We start from the raw sequence: 15709 nt of genomic DNA on the forward strand, positions 1-15709 counted from the left end.
TAAATGATTATATAAAAACTGTATAAATGCAACATTAAAGCTACCTTAAAAAATCACCACACTAAACACTACTTTACAACAACTTAACACATTCGACCAATGAAAACCGCAAACTCAAAGCATTTGTAATGTGTGATGTTTTCGGTAAGCCGATAAAACCACCTACACCTAAGTGAAAATGCCTTTCCACCCCATTTCGCTGAAGATTTAAGCTTCATCCGTTTTTCAGGGTCGGGATTTTTTTTTGTTGTCATCCGAAGGTCAAGTGGTATTTTATCTACTCCACAGGAAGCACAGCTACTTAATTCTAACCACCAACAACTTTTCATCCCCATGCGCCCACACACATGCTTTGAAGAGAGTGTTGTGATATGCTTACCTGGTGCAAGGGCCCCTCACGGGGTTCCACGACCCCACACGTCCGCCGCCATCGACCCCACACGTCCGTTGGGTCATCGGATTTTTTTCCCCGCTCCCAAAAGTGGTAACTTCATTTCAGTCTTTTATAGTCGCTGCTCCCTAACGACAGTATCCGAGTCTTTGCGAGTTAAATACTGCGGCCTGTCATCTGGTTCGGATCCTTTTTATCTACCTCCATCATGAGGCCGGGTGCTCGTGGACCGAAAAAAGGAAAAATAACGACGTACCAAACGCAACAACGCAGCACTTTTAGGTGGACGACCATTTGCTTCCCAGCGAATCACGGGGGAATATGGCCGAACCGTGCCGGGAAAAACCCTTCGCGACCGGGCCCGAAATGTGAAGGCATGAAAACATGCAGCCAATGATTGTTTTGTGCCATTGTTCCGCCTGCCGCGACATACAATAAAAGGCTCGTCGTCCGGTGGATCTGCAGCCCAATCTCTGGCCGACCCCTCCCCTCCCCTTTGGGGGGGGGACCGGATTAGAAGATACATTTCACACGCTTCACATTGCATTTGGTACGTTTTTATTTAACCGTTTTCTTTTTTTCTTTTCCCATTGTTGTCAGTTGTCACAATGAAATCTAACGCACTGCGGATGATGCCGACACACGGGAGCCGTGCTGACATTGTTTTGTCCCATCTCGTTAAGGCTCGATTCAATTTGAGGTTCTGCGATGATTGAACGAATTGGTGAGCTGTTCGTGAAGTTGTACGTACGTGACATGAAACTGGTTCGGTTTCAGTACGAACAGCAGTGGCTTTTATACACGACGACGGTGATTAGAACATCCCACCACAATATAAGCAAACCGTCATCAGTCAAACAAAGAACAGAGAATGCGCTTACGTTTCTTATTTCAGTCTTAGATTAATAAACTGGTTTCGATATACGCTACTTTATTATTATTATTATTTGACGATCGTAAAAGGTTTAAAATGTATGCTTTTCTTTGTGTATCTGCTGGGTGTTTTTTTCCTTCTCTCCCGTAATTATCAGTAGTATCATCAAATGCGGTGTTGATGTTGATTCCTACCACAACTGGGGATTGTTGGGTCCCACACTAAAGTTTTTTTTTCTCAGTGAACTTTGTGAACGATTTAGTTTAGAATTTAAAGTAATAATCCATTACCCTAAAAGAAAAAAACTTCATCAATTATTTGAATCCACCCACACGGTTTGTGCTACGCGTAATACAATGAACACATGGTTTCTGCTTAACCACGATCGGAAAAGGAAATGCTAACATAAATTCACCTGAACACATAATGACACGACCGAACAAAAAAACGATCGAAGTTGCAATGATTTGTGCGTTTTCCCATTCCCTTTTCATGACACTCTTGGAAACACATCGTTGCTCCATTTTACTGATTGTTGTTGGTTTATAAACGGTCATCGAATGCGGAAGTTGAATTAAATAAGGTAACGCATTTTACTCGAAACGAAAAATCGCTTGCATTAATCGAGTTTTTTTAATGTTGCTGTTGCTGTTTTTTTAATGTTTACTACCTTTTCTTGAGTGGGATTGTTCCGTCATTGCTTAGGATTTTCCTAGGAAATAGGATCTCTGGATATTGAAAACAAAATTGTAATTTTAGAAGGACTTTTTCTTCCCTGGATTCAGATCAAACTCCTTTCGTCCCGAGCTCTATCTTTGCCATACCTTTAAACATCTTTAAAGGGAGAAAAACAATCTCATCACACAAGAAATCAAAAGAATTTGGCTGATAAATTCAATCACAATAAAAAACAACCCTCCCTACTTAACATTATTTGACGATAATGCCTTCCAGTTGTGCTGCAACATGTGAAAGAAAGATTTCTTCAGTTTTTTTCGACCTTTCCATTCATTTCACTCTCTACGCTAGGCTATCCTACAAGACGGCAAAAATACGTTTCTCCCCCTTTGTATAAATGTTTTAATTTATGCTTTGTTTCTATTCTCCGGCTGCGCTGCTTCAACATTGAGTTTGCAAATTGTACACATTTATGATTGATCGATTGTTTCGCGAGTCGTGTGTGGTTTTTTTTCTGAATTTGTATCGAAAAAAATTCCACAATACATACTAACGTTTTCATTGGTATCGTTATAGCTTGCATTATATGTCATAAGAAAGTGTTTAAGAAACAATATCAAAACATGATTGTAAACGTACATTTGCGTACGTGCTCTCGGTGGAATACACAAAATCCTTGAACAACCCAAGCAGCCTAAAGCAGCATGAGGCGCTGCATTATAGCTATATTTGCTTCACATGCTACTTTTAACGCTAAAGTTTCGCAGAGCGCTATTTTAGCGATATTGTAGCGATTTTCGCTGCTGTAAAAGTTATGCTGCAAGAAACCTCTCATGCAGCGCTCTTATAGCCAATTGTAAGCCAATGTCGTGAAGTCAAACAGTTTCGCTGCAAACAACCTCTCCTGCAGCGGTTTTGCAGCGCTTCACGTTGACTGAAAAAGTTTCGCTGCAAGCAACCTCTCCTGCAGCGGTTTTGCAGCGATTCACGTTGACTGAAAAAGTTTCGCTGCAAGCAACCTCTCCTGCAGCGGTTTTGCAGCGATTTTGCGGCAAATCGCCTTAATACACACAGTATAAGTTCAAATATAGGTGTGTGTATGTCATTTGCAATCTACATTTTGGTACGTGAGGTTTGTTCTTGGAGAATTTAGTTGTGATAAAGCAAACATAGTGAAATGAATGCAAAAAGGTTGCGGAAGTCTGGTGTGTTATACCGAAAAAGAGATATGTACATGAAAAAAAGACCTCAAACGAAGAGGCACCACAAATTCCAACTGGAAGCATCGAGGAGCCCGGAAACAGAACCATATCCAAATAGTGAAGCAAATTGTCACGTTCCTAATGTAATAACAGCAAACGAATCAGGAAGTGATGAAGAGGAAAGCAGCATGTCAACGAAACATTCAAATTTTAAGGACATGGACATACAAACATGTTTAGCTATTTAGCGATAAATAGAGCGCTTCAATACATGCGCTGCATATTGCCGAAATGTAGCGCTCATGCAGCTAATCTGTAAAGCTTTACGATAGCTGCAGCTGTTTCACGGATTGGCTGCATGAGCGCTACATTTCGGCAACGAGGCAGCGCTGCATTTCGACTGTTTCGCTTCGCTCTCGTACATCGTATTGAAGCGCTCTTTTTATCGCTAAGTAGCGCTGCATGTTGCTTTAGGTTGCTTGGGAAGCTAACAATTTCCATTGTGAAACGACTTCTTCCAACGAATTTTTTGTTGCGTTTTACGCTGAAAATTGTTCTGCGGCACAGGCTGTTTGTGGGTACATACAAAGATGCATACAAGTAGAAAATTTCCTGAACATGTGTCTTTTATCTGTCTACTTATTAAAAAGGAAAACAGGAACTGACGAGCTGTTTCTGTTACCAAACGATTTTTCCACACTCACAAACCAAGCGTTGATTGAAGCGTTTTGTAGTTTGCTTCCGCGCTAATAGATGGCGCTAGCTGTTACTTCGATTGCAGAGCTGTCAAACCCTTCGTGATTCAAACCCGCGTGTGGAAAAAGCTTCAAACCGTCGGAGACTCATCAAAGCAATCACGGTTTTATGTGTTCAGCTTGCGTACACCATGAGTTATTGTAATAACAGAATTATAAACTTGATAATTTAACTATTTGTGTGCAGTTTTTTTCGATACATCTTGTAAAAACGCTTAGCATGACAAAATATCGACACAAAACTATTAATCATTATTCCATTAATCATTGATTGATCATTCACTTGCCAGTTTTTTCCGTTTTTATTCCTTTACTTTAGTGCGATCCATGTTTTTAGCTCACCTTACTTCTATTATCGACGTAGGAAAATAAAGAATAACATACAAATTCGAAGAAAATTCATTGCACGACCGCAGCAGATTGAACAAATATATTTAATTCTTCCTTTTTTTAAAAACCCTAAACGCGCGCATCGTAAAGTGGATAGCCATAGAAAATACAGACGTACACGCGGTAAATGTGTGTGTTTGCCCTCTCGCTGATTGTTACTTGACTGTGAAGCAATGCAAAAAAATAGTTACGCTTTCACACCACTCCCCGTGTGTCACCCAGTTACGCTCGCACTACTAAAGTGTTTGTAACTTCTTGCGCGTTACAAATTGTAAGAAATTGTTTAACCACGACGGTTTGAGCAATAGAGTCTTCCGCGTCCCTATGTTTAATGATTATTACATGAACCACAGATCGTCGTTAAGAATTTTTCAATATAATACACCGTTGCGGGAACGTCGCGCCGCGCCCGTCCATCCTTCGTCGTGCTTTCTTCGATTCGCCTTGTTAAGCTGCTCATCGTTAGGAATGTACCATGTAGATTTTAACAAATAAATAGATTATTTTACGCAAATTCGATACTATCTTAATTAAAACGAACAGATTCGTCGGCTTATACGATAGCATTAATCTCTAGGTTGCGTCAGCTGTGAAACGGTGTGACGCTTTCTTATGTTTTTTTGCTTGTACCACTGGGTCTCGAAGCGATAGTGATGCAAGACACCGCATCGCGCTTGTATTAGATTCTCAGTTATTCATTCACTCGCTGGCAAATACTTTGCCTATTGCCATCGTTTCTGCACGTACGGTATAATTTTACAACACTAAAGCCATCGCAACGAGCATCGATTTCGATGAGCTTCTTCATAATAATACTTTTATCACGCTACACATGCCCATTCAGGTTGCCGTCTTCAACACTAGCGATCGTGATACTGCTGCGTGTTTCCTCATTTGCTACCGTTTGTGTTTGTGTCGCTCACAGTCGCACTATTGCACAGTCTGAATTTTAAATCGCTCTTTTGTCACACGAATTACATCGTAGTCTATGTTTTGGCATGTTTCACCTTCCGAAGACTCGGCGCAGAAGATAATAATCGATCGATCGACGTAAACATAATATTTCTATCATAAGAGTTTTCTTTTGTATAAAAGGGGGATCTCAAAATGTTTCACTTGTTTGGTTTGTTTTGTTTTTCTTTTTTTTTTTTTGTTGCGATAATACCGCAAAAGCGGTCATTTTATAATGAAAGTAACTAAGTAAGCAAAAACAAAGCAAACTATAGGCCCTATTTCCGATTCGTTCGCTAGCCGCTGTAAACAATCGTGGCACAGATATAAAAATGATGGAGGTTTTCACATCTGTAACGCACTCTCTCTCTCTCGCTAAGAATTGCTTGAACTAAACATAAATCGATACTGCATTCATCCCAGGTGGGGAGGGGGGGTAGCCATGCTTTAAAGCATTAATGCGCACAGAACATTATTACTAAAACTCTACCTACACTACCTAACATGATAGTCAAGAAAATTCTGGATGATCCTCTCTCTCTCTTCTCTCTCTCTCCCTTTTTGTTTGTAGGCTCGTTCGATTGCTTTCGAAAGTTTCATCGTTGCGTAGCACGAAAGAGAAGCTATGTTACTATTTCTTGTCATGTGTCCATGTGTTCCTTTTACTTTGATTCACGGTGCTGCTTTCTCTTAACGAAAGAAAGTCCTTTCTTTTGGGGAAATTTGCATCTTTTAGAATCATATTCGTGGCGGTTTAAAATGGTGCAGTAACGTGCTCATCGCTGAGCCGCTGGTTGTCGTTCCCGTCGCCGGTGTACCAGCGTTACCACCCACGCTGGCCGGCGAATGATGGTGATGATGAGAGTGGGGATGTTGATGATGATGCAGTGGTTGAGCCTGACTTTGGTCCACCATTGGCCAGTCGTCATCGCTGTCCAGTAGCTGCCGATCGTTCACGCAGACCGACACGATACTCCGACGACCACCAACGGACCCATCCCCGGCACCATCCCCGACCGTACCGTCACCGACATTATGCTGCTTGGTCAGCAGCTTCTTCTCGTCCAGCGATTTCGATGCATACTCGTGCCAAACGACACCGCTCCGCGGAGCGACACCGCCCGTTTGGTGATTCAGGCTGCAGCCCGTAACGGGGCAGGTCATGCCGGATGCCGCCCCACCGGAGACGGAGCTGGACGTGGTCATCGTGCCGGCCGTGGTGGTGGAAGTTTGCTCGAACGAAACGGCCCGCTGTTTGCGCACCCGTCCCGATCCGGCGACAACAATCGTGCCGCTCGGCACCATTGGCACCGATCCGCCGGCCGCACTATTGTTGATGACCGTCTGCACCACCACCAGGCTGTTGTTGATGATGGTATCGTTAGTGCCGTGGTTGTTGTTGTTGGAAGCAGTGGTGTTCGAATTTGCGCCTCCCTTGCTACCGTTCGCCTTGTTGCGAAAGCTGTTCGAGCGCGACGAACCATTTTCCTTGTTGCGCCGGGATGAGGATCGATGCAGATGGCCGTGCCGGGATCCACCGCGCCGACTGGGACGCTTAGCCGACGATTGATGGACCGATTCCGCGGATGCACTCAAACCGACGTTTCCCACTGGTATGGGATGGATCACGCGATCGTTTTTTTTTTGTGGAAGGGATTTATGATCGAACGAAAAAACAATGGACAGGATAAAAAAAGGCAAGTGAAACAAATATTCCACCCAAAAAAGGTACATTAAAACAGCAAACAAATGAAGGGAAACAAAAAAAACACACACACAGGATACGAAAACACGGCAACGAACCATCATTTGCGTTGGATTGCAATTGTTTTGTTTTGTTTTACAGAGCACAACGCACAGGGTGGAAAGCAGAAGAACGGCAAGGAAGATAGAAAAAAGAGAAAAGTTTTGCTTTAGAATGGTGTTCCTAAACGAAAAACAAACAAAAAGCACATCTAATTCAAGTGACTCCTCCACTGGAGCTTAATCACTGCACTGCACGCTATCAGATCGCTTTTTGTCAATTGTTACACAATCACAAACACATGATGTTTGTAATGGGATGTTTTTTTAACTTTTGAGATGAACAGAATAACAGTTTGTGGATGATTTTTTTTTGATAATGCCATGAATGTATGATACACACGTATACACTACTGCAACAGTACCAGATCCTCATATTCGTAATATTTTATGAAAAGATAAGGTGAACAACAACACAACAAACAACTAGCTGTGTAACAAAAGTAAAACATCTACAAAAACAAAAAACTAGCAAACAAAAAATCAATATCAACGTTAGAAGAACAAAAATTACCTCCATTGTTTAAAACAATAACAAATATTGTGCAAAAAGTTAGGATAAAAACAACACAAAAACTTTTCATCAGAAAGTTCAAACAAGCACAAAAACAAAACAAAACACAGAGCACCTATAGTTCCTATTATATCGAGGAAGAATTAAACACACAGGAAGTTGTGCAAATCGGTAAATCAGAAAACCACCGAAGTTAAAAATTCCACCCCAACGAACGAACACAACAACAGCGCTAATCACAACTTCAAACCCTGCCATTCCGGTTAAGATTCCGACAGCACGCGGGCACACACACTCACACAATCAATCAAAGCGTAATGGCATTCTATATTAGCTTAGTACTTGTATTATTATTCGCACGAGACAGTACGGTGCCACGATGTGCAGCACAACTAATATAAGTAACAGCATAAACACTGTAAGACAAAAACCAACATATCACGTACGAGAATCGACGAGAAACGGGATGAGTTAGGGTCGTGTTCCATTCATAGAAAGTAACAAAACAGTCAACATCAGTAGAAGATAAAGCGTTTTCCGATCAATCGAAGGTAAGAGATTATATATAGAGAGAGAAATAGTAAAGAAAGAAGAAAAGAAAAAAAGAGAAAAAGAAAACACACGCCCGTTAATAGCCATACACCTAGGAGGTTCCACTCCAAGGGGAAATAAATTCGTCCAAAAAAACAGTCCGTGTAACACACACACACAATAGTATAAGTGTCTTTTCGTTCTGTATCAGTTTCAAACGATGTACAATGTGTAAAGTATCTTGGTTATTAAATTTTAGTTGCAAAACAAACTCACAGCAAGATGCCGGGGATTTTTGGGGCTAAGGCATTAGTTGTAACGCACAAACAAACATGATTAAAATGTTATCCTTCGCGGGTTGGTTTAGATATGTACACGAAATAAAAAGGGGTTTAATTGAGCATTAAAGCTGTCGGACGGAAAACAGTCACGTGATATTAAATGTTGGCTGCTGTTATTTTGAAGGATTATGCTATTAATTCATACTCCAAGGACGTGTGTTTGTGTAAAGCATATAAAAAGTATGAACAGAAGTAAAACTACACTCGTTTGTGTGTTTGCAAGAGTGAGCCGATCGTAGGGGTGAAATAGTAACGGCCCGTAACGCAACACCTATAACACGAAGAAATAAGAACACATACAATAAAATTATATTTTTAAAAACAAAAAAAGTAGGAACTTCCTTTCATTTATTATCCTCGCGTATTATTAATTTCGTTGCGCTGCCGCTGTTTTTGTATATACTGTAATTACAACGCAAACAAATTTGCCGATCCTCATGACGCGACACTGTCACACTTTTCCTAGCGTGATTTAACTGAAAGTGGAGCTGTATTTAACTTACTCGTTTAAAAAAAATGTATAAAATAGATGTGCTTGAAGATCATTATTGATATAACCAAAAAAAAGTTGATCTACAGTTTCTAATTTTTAGACGATGCCAGCATATAAACACAGACGCACATTAAGGTGAAGCATAATAAAGCTAGCAGTGGGCACTAATAGGTGTGCCTTAGTGCGTTTGGAATGTGCAGAGAACTCATGAACGGAGCAAATTAAGCTAACAACAGGGTGTTTTCCAAGATCGGTCTGCTCACAGACAGTGGTAACTCCCCGGAAAATACATTTTGTAATGTGTATGATTATGTTGCGCTACAGGAAGGGTGTTTTGCAGGAAAAACAATTCTTCAATAGAAAAACAAATCAACTTAAACGTAGCTACTATCTAAGTTCTTCTATCTCTCTCTGTCATGTTGTGCTCATTGTTTTCCCTTTCTCTTAGTTGATGGAAGTCAAAATACATCTTTTCAACGAGTAGACGAATAAATAATATATCTCCTCTTATCATTTTGTATAATTATTGTGAAATCACGAGTAGAATCATTACTATCCTAAAAGAAAAATCTCTCCTTTCCATTCCTGTCCCCTTTCGCCTGTTCCATTGGCTATGTTAAAACAAATAAAACTCCAATAAAATTAAAACAAAATTACGCACATTCATTACACATACAATTAATCTGTAGCGTGCGATTAATATACAATAGAAATAATTGATAAAAAAAACACGCACACACACAGCTCGCCACCACATTCATTCTCATTCCTGCAAAACTTGCTGCATTTCGCTCTCTAAAACTTCCTCAAACACAGTAAAACACCATCAAGGGTGTTTGTGTGTTTAGAACAGAAAATCTAACACGGAAAACACAATCATCGAAAGATTGCTTTGACGCGAAAGCGTTGTAGAATTTCCGTTTCCGACCGAAAACGATTGACTGACGTTGCTGTTGCGCCGTTTATGACTTTTGCGGCCAGCGAGCGTGCTATCATTTGGCGATGCAACCAAGGGACGCCGGGAGGATGGATTAGGAGTGGTGGTGGTGGTGACATTACTGAGTGAGGTAGAAGCGGTAACAACAGTGTTAGGATTAGTCATGGCATGCATTCCTTCTTCTTCCCGCGAGCGACCGGATGGTGGCAGCAGGGGTCTGGGTTTACTCTTTGTCGCTCCCGTGGTTGGAGCAGATACTGGGCGCCTGGCGAGACCGGATCCGCTCGGTACGTCGTCACTAGGACGAGCGTGGGCAGCGGTAGAAGCGGCCGGTTTCGCGCACGGTCCGTCGTCCCCCGGAAGGAACGATCCCGACTCTACGATCCGATCGTACGAGTTGCGCCGCAGCAAGGCACGTCGCCGACGACGACGCCGATTCTCGGCACGCATATCGAAATGATGGCTCTGGGAGATTGCAAAATCATTTTCATCCCCATCGATCTCGTCGTCGTGCACCATCATCAGATCCTCGTCGTCATCGTCGGTACTCATGCTGGGCGGTGTGGGAAAGTTGTTATCCTCGTCGGAAAGATGTCCGAGCTTTTCGTTATCCGTGTAGCGCTTTTCTAATGACGCACTATTGCGATGCGTTTGATGCTCTGTCCCAGGGAAGCACAAAGAGTCACCACAAGCTGAAGGGGCATTAGATGCATGGGAAGGACGATCGTTTGATAAGCACACTCGACTGCTGTTACTAGCGCTCGGTGCAGCGAAGTGTTCTTTATTAATAGCGGTGCAGCGAGGCGAATGAGGATCACTGGACATTTGCACTTCCGGTGGTGTGTGTGGATGATGATCGTGTGTGTTGTAATGATTGTAATGGTATTGCTTGTAGTGGCAGTGATGTTGATGGTGGTTCTCATGGTCTTGGTTAACATCGACATCGTTCAAATTATCTATACTAGCATAGGTACCGATTATTCCGTGCGGATGATGGTGGCCGTGACCGATCGCTCCCGGGATCGGTGTCGAGGTGACAATCTGTGGATGCATCAACGAGCCGGTACCGTCGTGGCACAGTTCGAGCGAGCTGCCCCGTGCCCCCAGGAACCACTCGGATCGGGTGCGCATCCTTGCCGCTTGCCGTTCGTGCACCTGCAACAAATCCATTATGCCATGTTTGGACAGCATGGACACACCACCGTATATGTCGCGTTGTAGTTCGTTCCCATACAACATCGTTCATTTAAAGGAGGCGACACACGCGAATCGCACAACAGGGAAGGAGGGTTGTTGACACGCGAAGAAGAAGATCAGTTTGGAAGAATGTACCATCGTCCAACATCATCACACAGCGCAGAATCGGAAGTATGTCGAAGGAGAGATCAGATCGAAGGTCAGACGATAGGAGAAAGAGAGAAAGAAAAAAAGGACACAAAGTTTATATTAATTTCACACTACCTTCCCCGCACACTGCTTGGGAGCAGCCAGTCAAACTACACCGAGAGTACTATCATAACTCAACAAATACGCTTACGTGTTCGGTAGAGAGTGATGTACTTAAAAACAATTAACCAGCCACATGCCGAGCTCTACTCTACTGCGGAGCACTATAAGGTGTGATTATTGTTTTGCTAACAGTGTCTGTGTCTGTCAGTATGGTTGGAGGGGGGGTGGATTAGTGATACTATACAGGATAAGAAAAAGTAAAACAAAAACCAAAAAACAAAAACAAATCAGCGACAGAGCAAATGTTATCATTGTTATCACGAACAGATGGAAATACAGAGGATGAACATAACGTGTCACGTGTTGGCTGCATCGAGAAGAAAGCGTGTTCAGACTGCGATGAAACAAATGATCGATGTTCGGCGAACAAAAGGTCTACAATATTGTTGTAACGATAAAAAAAAACATACAATTTGAAGGTTTCAAGATTATAGTTAACCATAATTCCAACATTTACCCACTTCCTTTCCCCCAGCTTATTGCTAACGGTTGATTCTATGTTTAAAATATGTGTTACATTCCATAGAAATAGTATGGAAGAGCAATAGAAAAAAAAGTTACAGATAATTGTAAAATCAAGATACATAAAAATAAACTCATTCTTTAAAAAAAACAAAAATCACGAAGAAATTATTATCATTTCATTAAAAATCAATCAAATGGACAACATCAAAATCAAATCAAAAACAACGTTCCAAAGTACCAGTATGTTTCATCCAGCTTCGTCCAACAGAATGAAACGAAAAGAATATTCCCAGAGTCGATTATGTATATTAATTCAACGTTTTCATCAACAATTAATGTATGCAGTGTTAGCAAATATCAATCGATTGCTTCCTGTCGATGTCAAATATGTTTGTTTTATTATTTGAGACGGATTATTTTCCAGGAACCGCGAACAATAAGTAACTTCCTATATCATATTGAACTATATGCCGCACGCATTTGCCATGTACTGTTTTGCTTAACTTTCCGCTACTTTCTTAATAAGCAGCCGATAATAATTTGGTTTACATCGCACCCCGACTCGAACCGAAATCGTCTGTGCAGCATTTGTTCTGTGTTGCGTTTGTTAGTACTTCCAGTTTGGTGTTACAATATTACGTTACATTTATGTGAGTTTACCGCGAACCTTTTCCACCACTACGCTAGCATATTTTAATTCCTTCTTATCAATATCTACATCTATGTTTCATTTCCGCCGCAAACATTTAGCGAAAGATTCGAACCGAACCAAATCCGACATTTATGTGACATGGATGATGTGTATGTAAGTCAAAAAGAGAATAAAAAATGTTCGAATCAACTACCGTACGCTTTTCGTTCTACTAGCTACAGTTTACCGATACTGTATCGCATACTTGTGAGATATAATTTAGAAAGTATACCGATATAATCCAAATACTGATGACCAACGATGATCATCAGCGCACTTGTTACCCTTCTACCGCAAAAAAAAAATTACATTATACGCAAATGTTCGGGTTCATGTTCTGTTCTCTTCATGACGATCGCAACCTTTCCCTCTTTCCGTAAAGCGTTGGTCAATTTGTGCATAGTACATTTGTTACTCACATATGTATGAACCTTTGTTACTGATATTTGCTTTAACTGAAAGCATCTCGCACTTAATATTAATTTAGCTTTCACCGCTATATTATATTATAATGTTGCTATTTACATGAAAAGAACGTTAAGACAAAAATATGATCCTTTCGAAATGAAATGATTTTTTAACGCAAACATGTTCGCAGAATAAAAGCAATCAGAGACAAGAACAGATCATAGCTATGTTATGCTTTGAGAAAAAAAAACATAATTTGGTAGTTTCGTATAATATCTCCTATAATAATAATAATAAGTCAAACCAAAGCAGTGTAGTGTAAAGCAGCAGAGGAATGTGTGAATATCAAGTAGTAGTATGCAGTTGTAAAGTTGTCTATATCTAAGATATTGTGTGTTATGAATTACAGCGTACAGTGACTGCCGCATCCTTTCATGGCAGCACAAAATACACAAAATTAATAATCAAACGAAAAGGAAAGGCGATTGGCGCAGGCTACACGAAGAGCTAAACATATCCATGTTCCTGCGGTTTCAAACCGAGCGCACGCACACTACATGATAACAAGATTGTCCCTCACCTGCGGCAGGTAGGAAAGGCTCTTGGTACTTTCCGCGTACCGATTAACGGCCCGCAGTTCGTCCATGGTCATGTGATGCTGCGAACCGGACCGTGTATTGGACGATGACGAATGGGACGACGAGGAGCAGCTGGACTTTTGCACATTGAATATCCCTGGGCCTTCAAGCGACACAGAAAGCCGAGCGCATGATTCAAGCAATGAGTGCTCTGGAATGATGCCGAGAGATACAGCCGAGTTACCTACGTTCGGACCGCCCGTGGTCAATAGGGCCGGCGTTGAATGCGATTCCTCCTGCGCGACTGTTTTGTATCACACCCGCACCGCATAGCCATTCCGATCGCAGCATATCCATCCCAGGATGCGGACACGGGGGCAGATGTTTCACACCACGAATGCAATTGTGCGTTTCGGAAAAGTATAGAAGAAAAACAGAAACAATCGTTAACGAATGTGTAGCAGTGTAAATTGGCACAGTACAAGCAAATATTTTTACAGAAAAAAGCACTACAAAGAACAAACACAAACAATGTTGTTGTTTTTCGAGTCAAGGAGACATTCGTAAATACTTTTTTCAATAAATGTAATATTAGCCAACGAAAAACAAATGCAAAAAAAAAGAAACATACTTAGACCCCATCGTTCACATTCACACTGTAGCCAGGTTTTTTCGGTCTCTAAAGCTAGTTTTACTGCATCATATTACGTGATCGACGCAGTGCATCCGGATCAACACGATGTTTTTCATCGATCGGAAGGGTGTGTCATCCGTCCAGAACGAAGATTCCCATGTGTCGCAGAGGTCCGAACGTTCGATTTGTAGTACATCAGCGATGATTCCCAATATTCCAGGCGTTTCCAAGGCGGGCACAAACAAATCACACATACAAACAACACACACGAAAGATAAGTTGCAGCACGGAATAGTTCGTATCAATAAGAACGTTGTTCCATTACGTGAGGAGGCAGCATTTGTATAGCACAAAAAAGAATGTTTTCACATCAGAAGCAATACGGAAGAAATTAAAGAAACATGAATGAATCGAATGGTGAGCATGAAATGAGATAAAACAATGGAAAGAAACAAGAAGAAAGAGAGCGTTAAAATAACAAACAATTAGTAAGATTAGCATTGCATATATCGTGTACGGAAATGTGCGGCGAGTGTTTTTGACTGTCGTTCGCTAAAATACACTATGAAACCGAAACAAACATATGCACATATCGAAGGAAAAAGTAAATAATATAAAACACAAAAATTAGACTACGCAAAAGAGAAATCGAACACAACGTCCTACAGCTACATGTTAACATGCAAAAATAAAAAACGAAACACTCGCACGCAATTCCGTTGAATCATACTAGCCAAAGATCAATTTACTTCGGTTAAACGAATGCAATTGAGCGGCTGCCCTTTCGGACGAAAAAAGTAAACCTTAAAGTGTCTCACACACTACTTACGCGCATAATGCTGTTGTGCTGTTTTGCCCCGTGGCGGTGGTGGATAACGAAACGAGCATATCCATTCGTCTTGCACTCGCAGGACACGCCCGGTTACCCGTGCATAATACTCATAGTTGACGCGCCCGAACAGATCACAGGCAGTGAATTGTTCAATCATCTGCTTCATTATTTTGGTCGCCACCTGCAAAACGGGTACATACAAACGGAATGCGGATGAATAAAGGGTTCGGGCAAATCGGTGCAATCGGAAGGGGGGGGGGGGTCGATAACAAAACGCAACATCAACCATAACGGCAGGTTACACTACTATGGGAATCAAAAACGATATACACGAGAGTAGGTTTTTTTCGGTTTTCCTACTAACTACCATAAAATTAACGAATTCCATTATCGCATGTACAGAAAAGTTTAATACAAAACATCACCTAAATAACGATAGAAATTCGGTTGGATAGTGTGAAGAAATCAGGAGAGTCAATAGAGGAAAGACATGAGGATAAAGCAGTATAGAGGACAGAACTGTGGCAAAGTGATAAAGATGCCCATCAATTAAGACTTCAAAATACAGAAAGCAGATAGCTACTACCAAGCTACAGAGTGAGAAGACAGTTCTGGAAAGCTATATAGACCGGTACGTACTGAGACAATCACTATAGACAACGACAAAAGTAACAACACACAAAGATCAAATTCTACATTTTATGTATGATAAACTTCACAAAGAGTGAACAA

At 41.3% G+C, this 15709-nt stretch overlaps 1 protein-coding gene across 2 annotated transcripts in view; it reads right to left on the bottom strand.

Annotated features, from left to right (window-relative positions):
- Positions 1 to 4982: 4982 nt before the first annotated feature.
- The window catches only part of LOC128297363 (uncharacterized), a 34788-nt gene continuing 24061 nt past the window's right edge, over positions 4983 to 15709 (bottom strand). The window contains exons 3-6 of one of the 2 annotated variants that reach the window (XM_053032990.1): positions 14975 to 15158; positions 14143 to 14205; positions 13514 to 13815; positions 9339 to 11015 (exon numbers count right to left, since the gene is read on the bottom strand). In XM_053032990.1, coding sequence (XP_052888950.1) covers positions 9768 to 11015; positions 13514 to 13815; positions 14143 to 14205; positions 14975 to 15158 — 1797 coding nt within the window. In that variant the 3' untranslated portion in view covers positions 9339 to 9767. Of the gene's footprint in view, positions 6852 to 9338; positions 11016 to 13513; positions 13816 to 14142; positions 14206 to 14974; positions 15159 to 15709 lie in introns of those variants that run through there. The other variant, XM_053032991.1, reaches the window with a different exon arrangement.

The sequence above is a fragment of the Anopheles moucheti genome, chromosome 2, assembly GCF_943734755.1.
Source record: "Anopheles moucheti chromosome 2, idAnoMoucSN_F20_07, whole genome shotgun sequence".
NCBI classification, from domain to species: domain Eukaryota; kingdom Metazoa; phylum Arthropoda; class Insecta; order Diptera; family Culicidae; genus Anopheles; species Anopheles moucheti.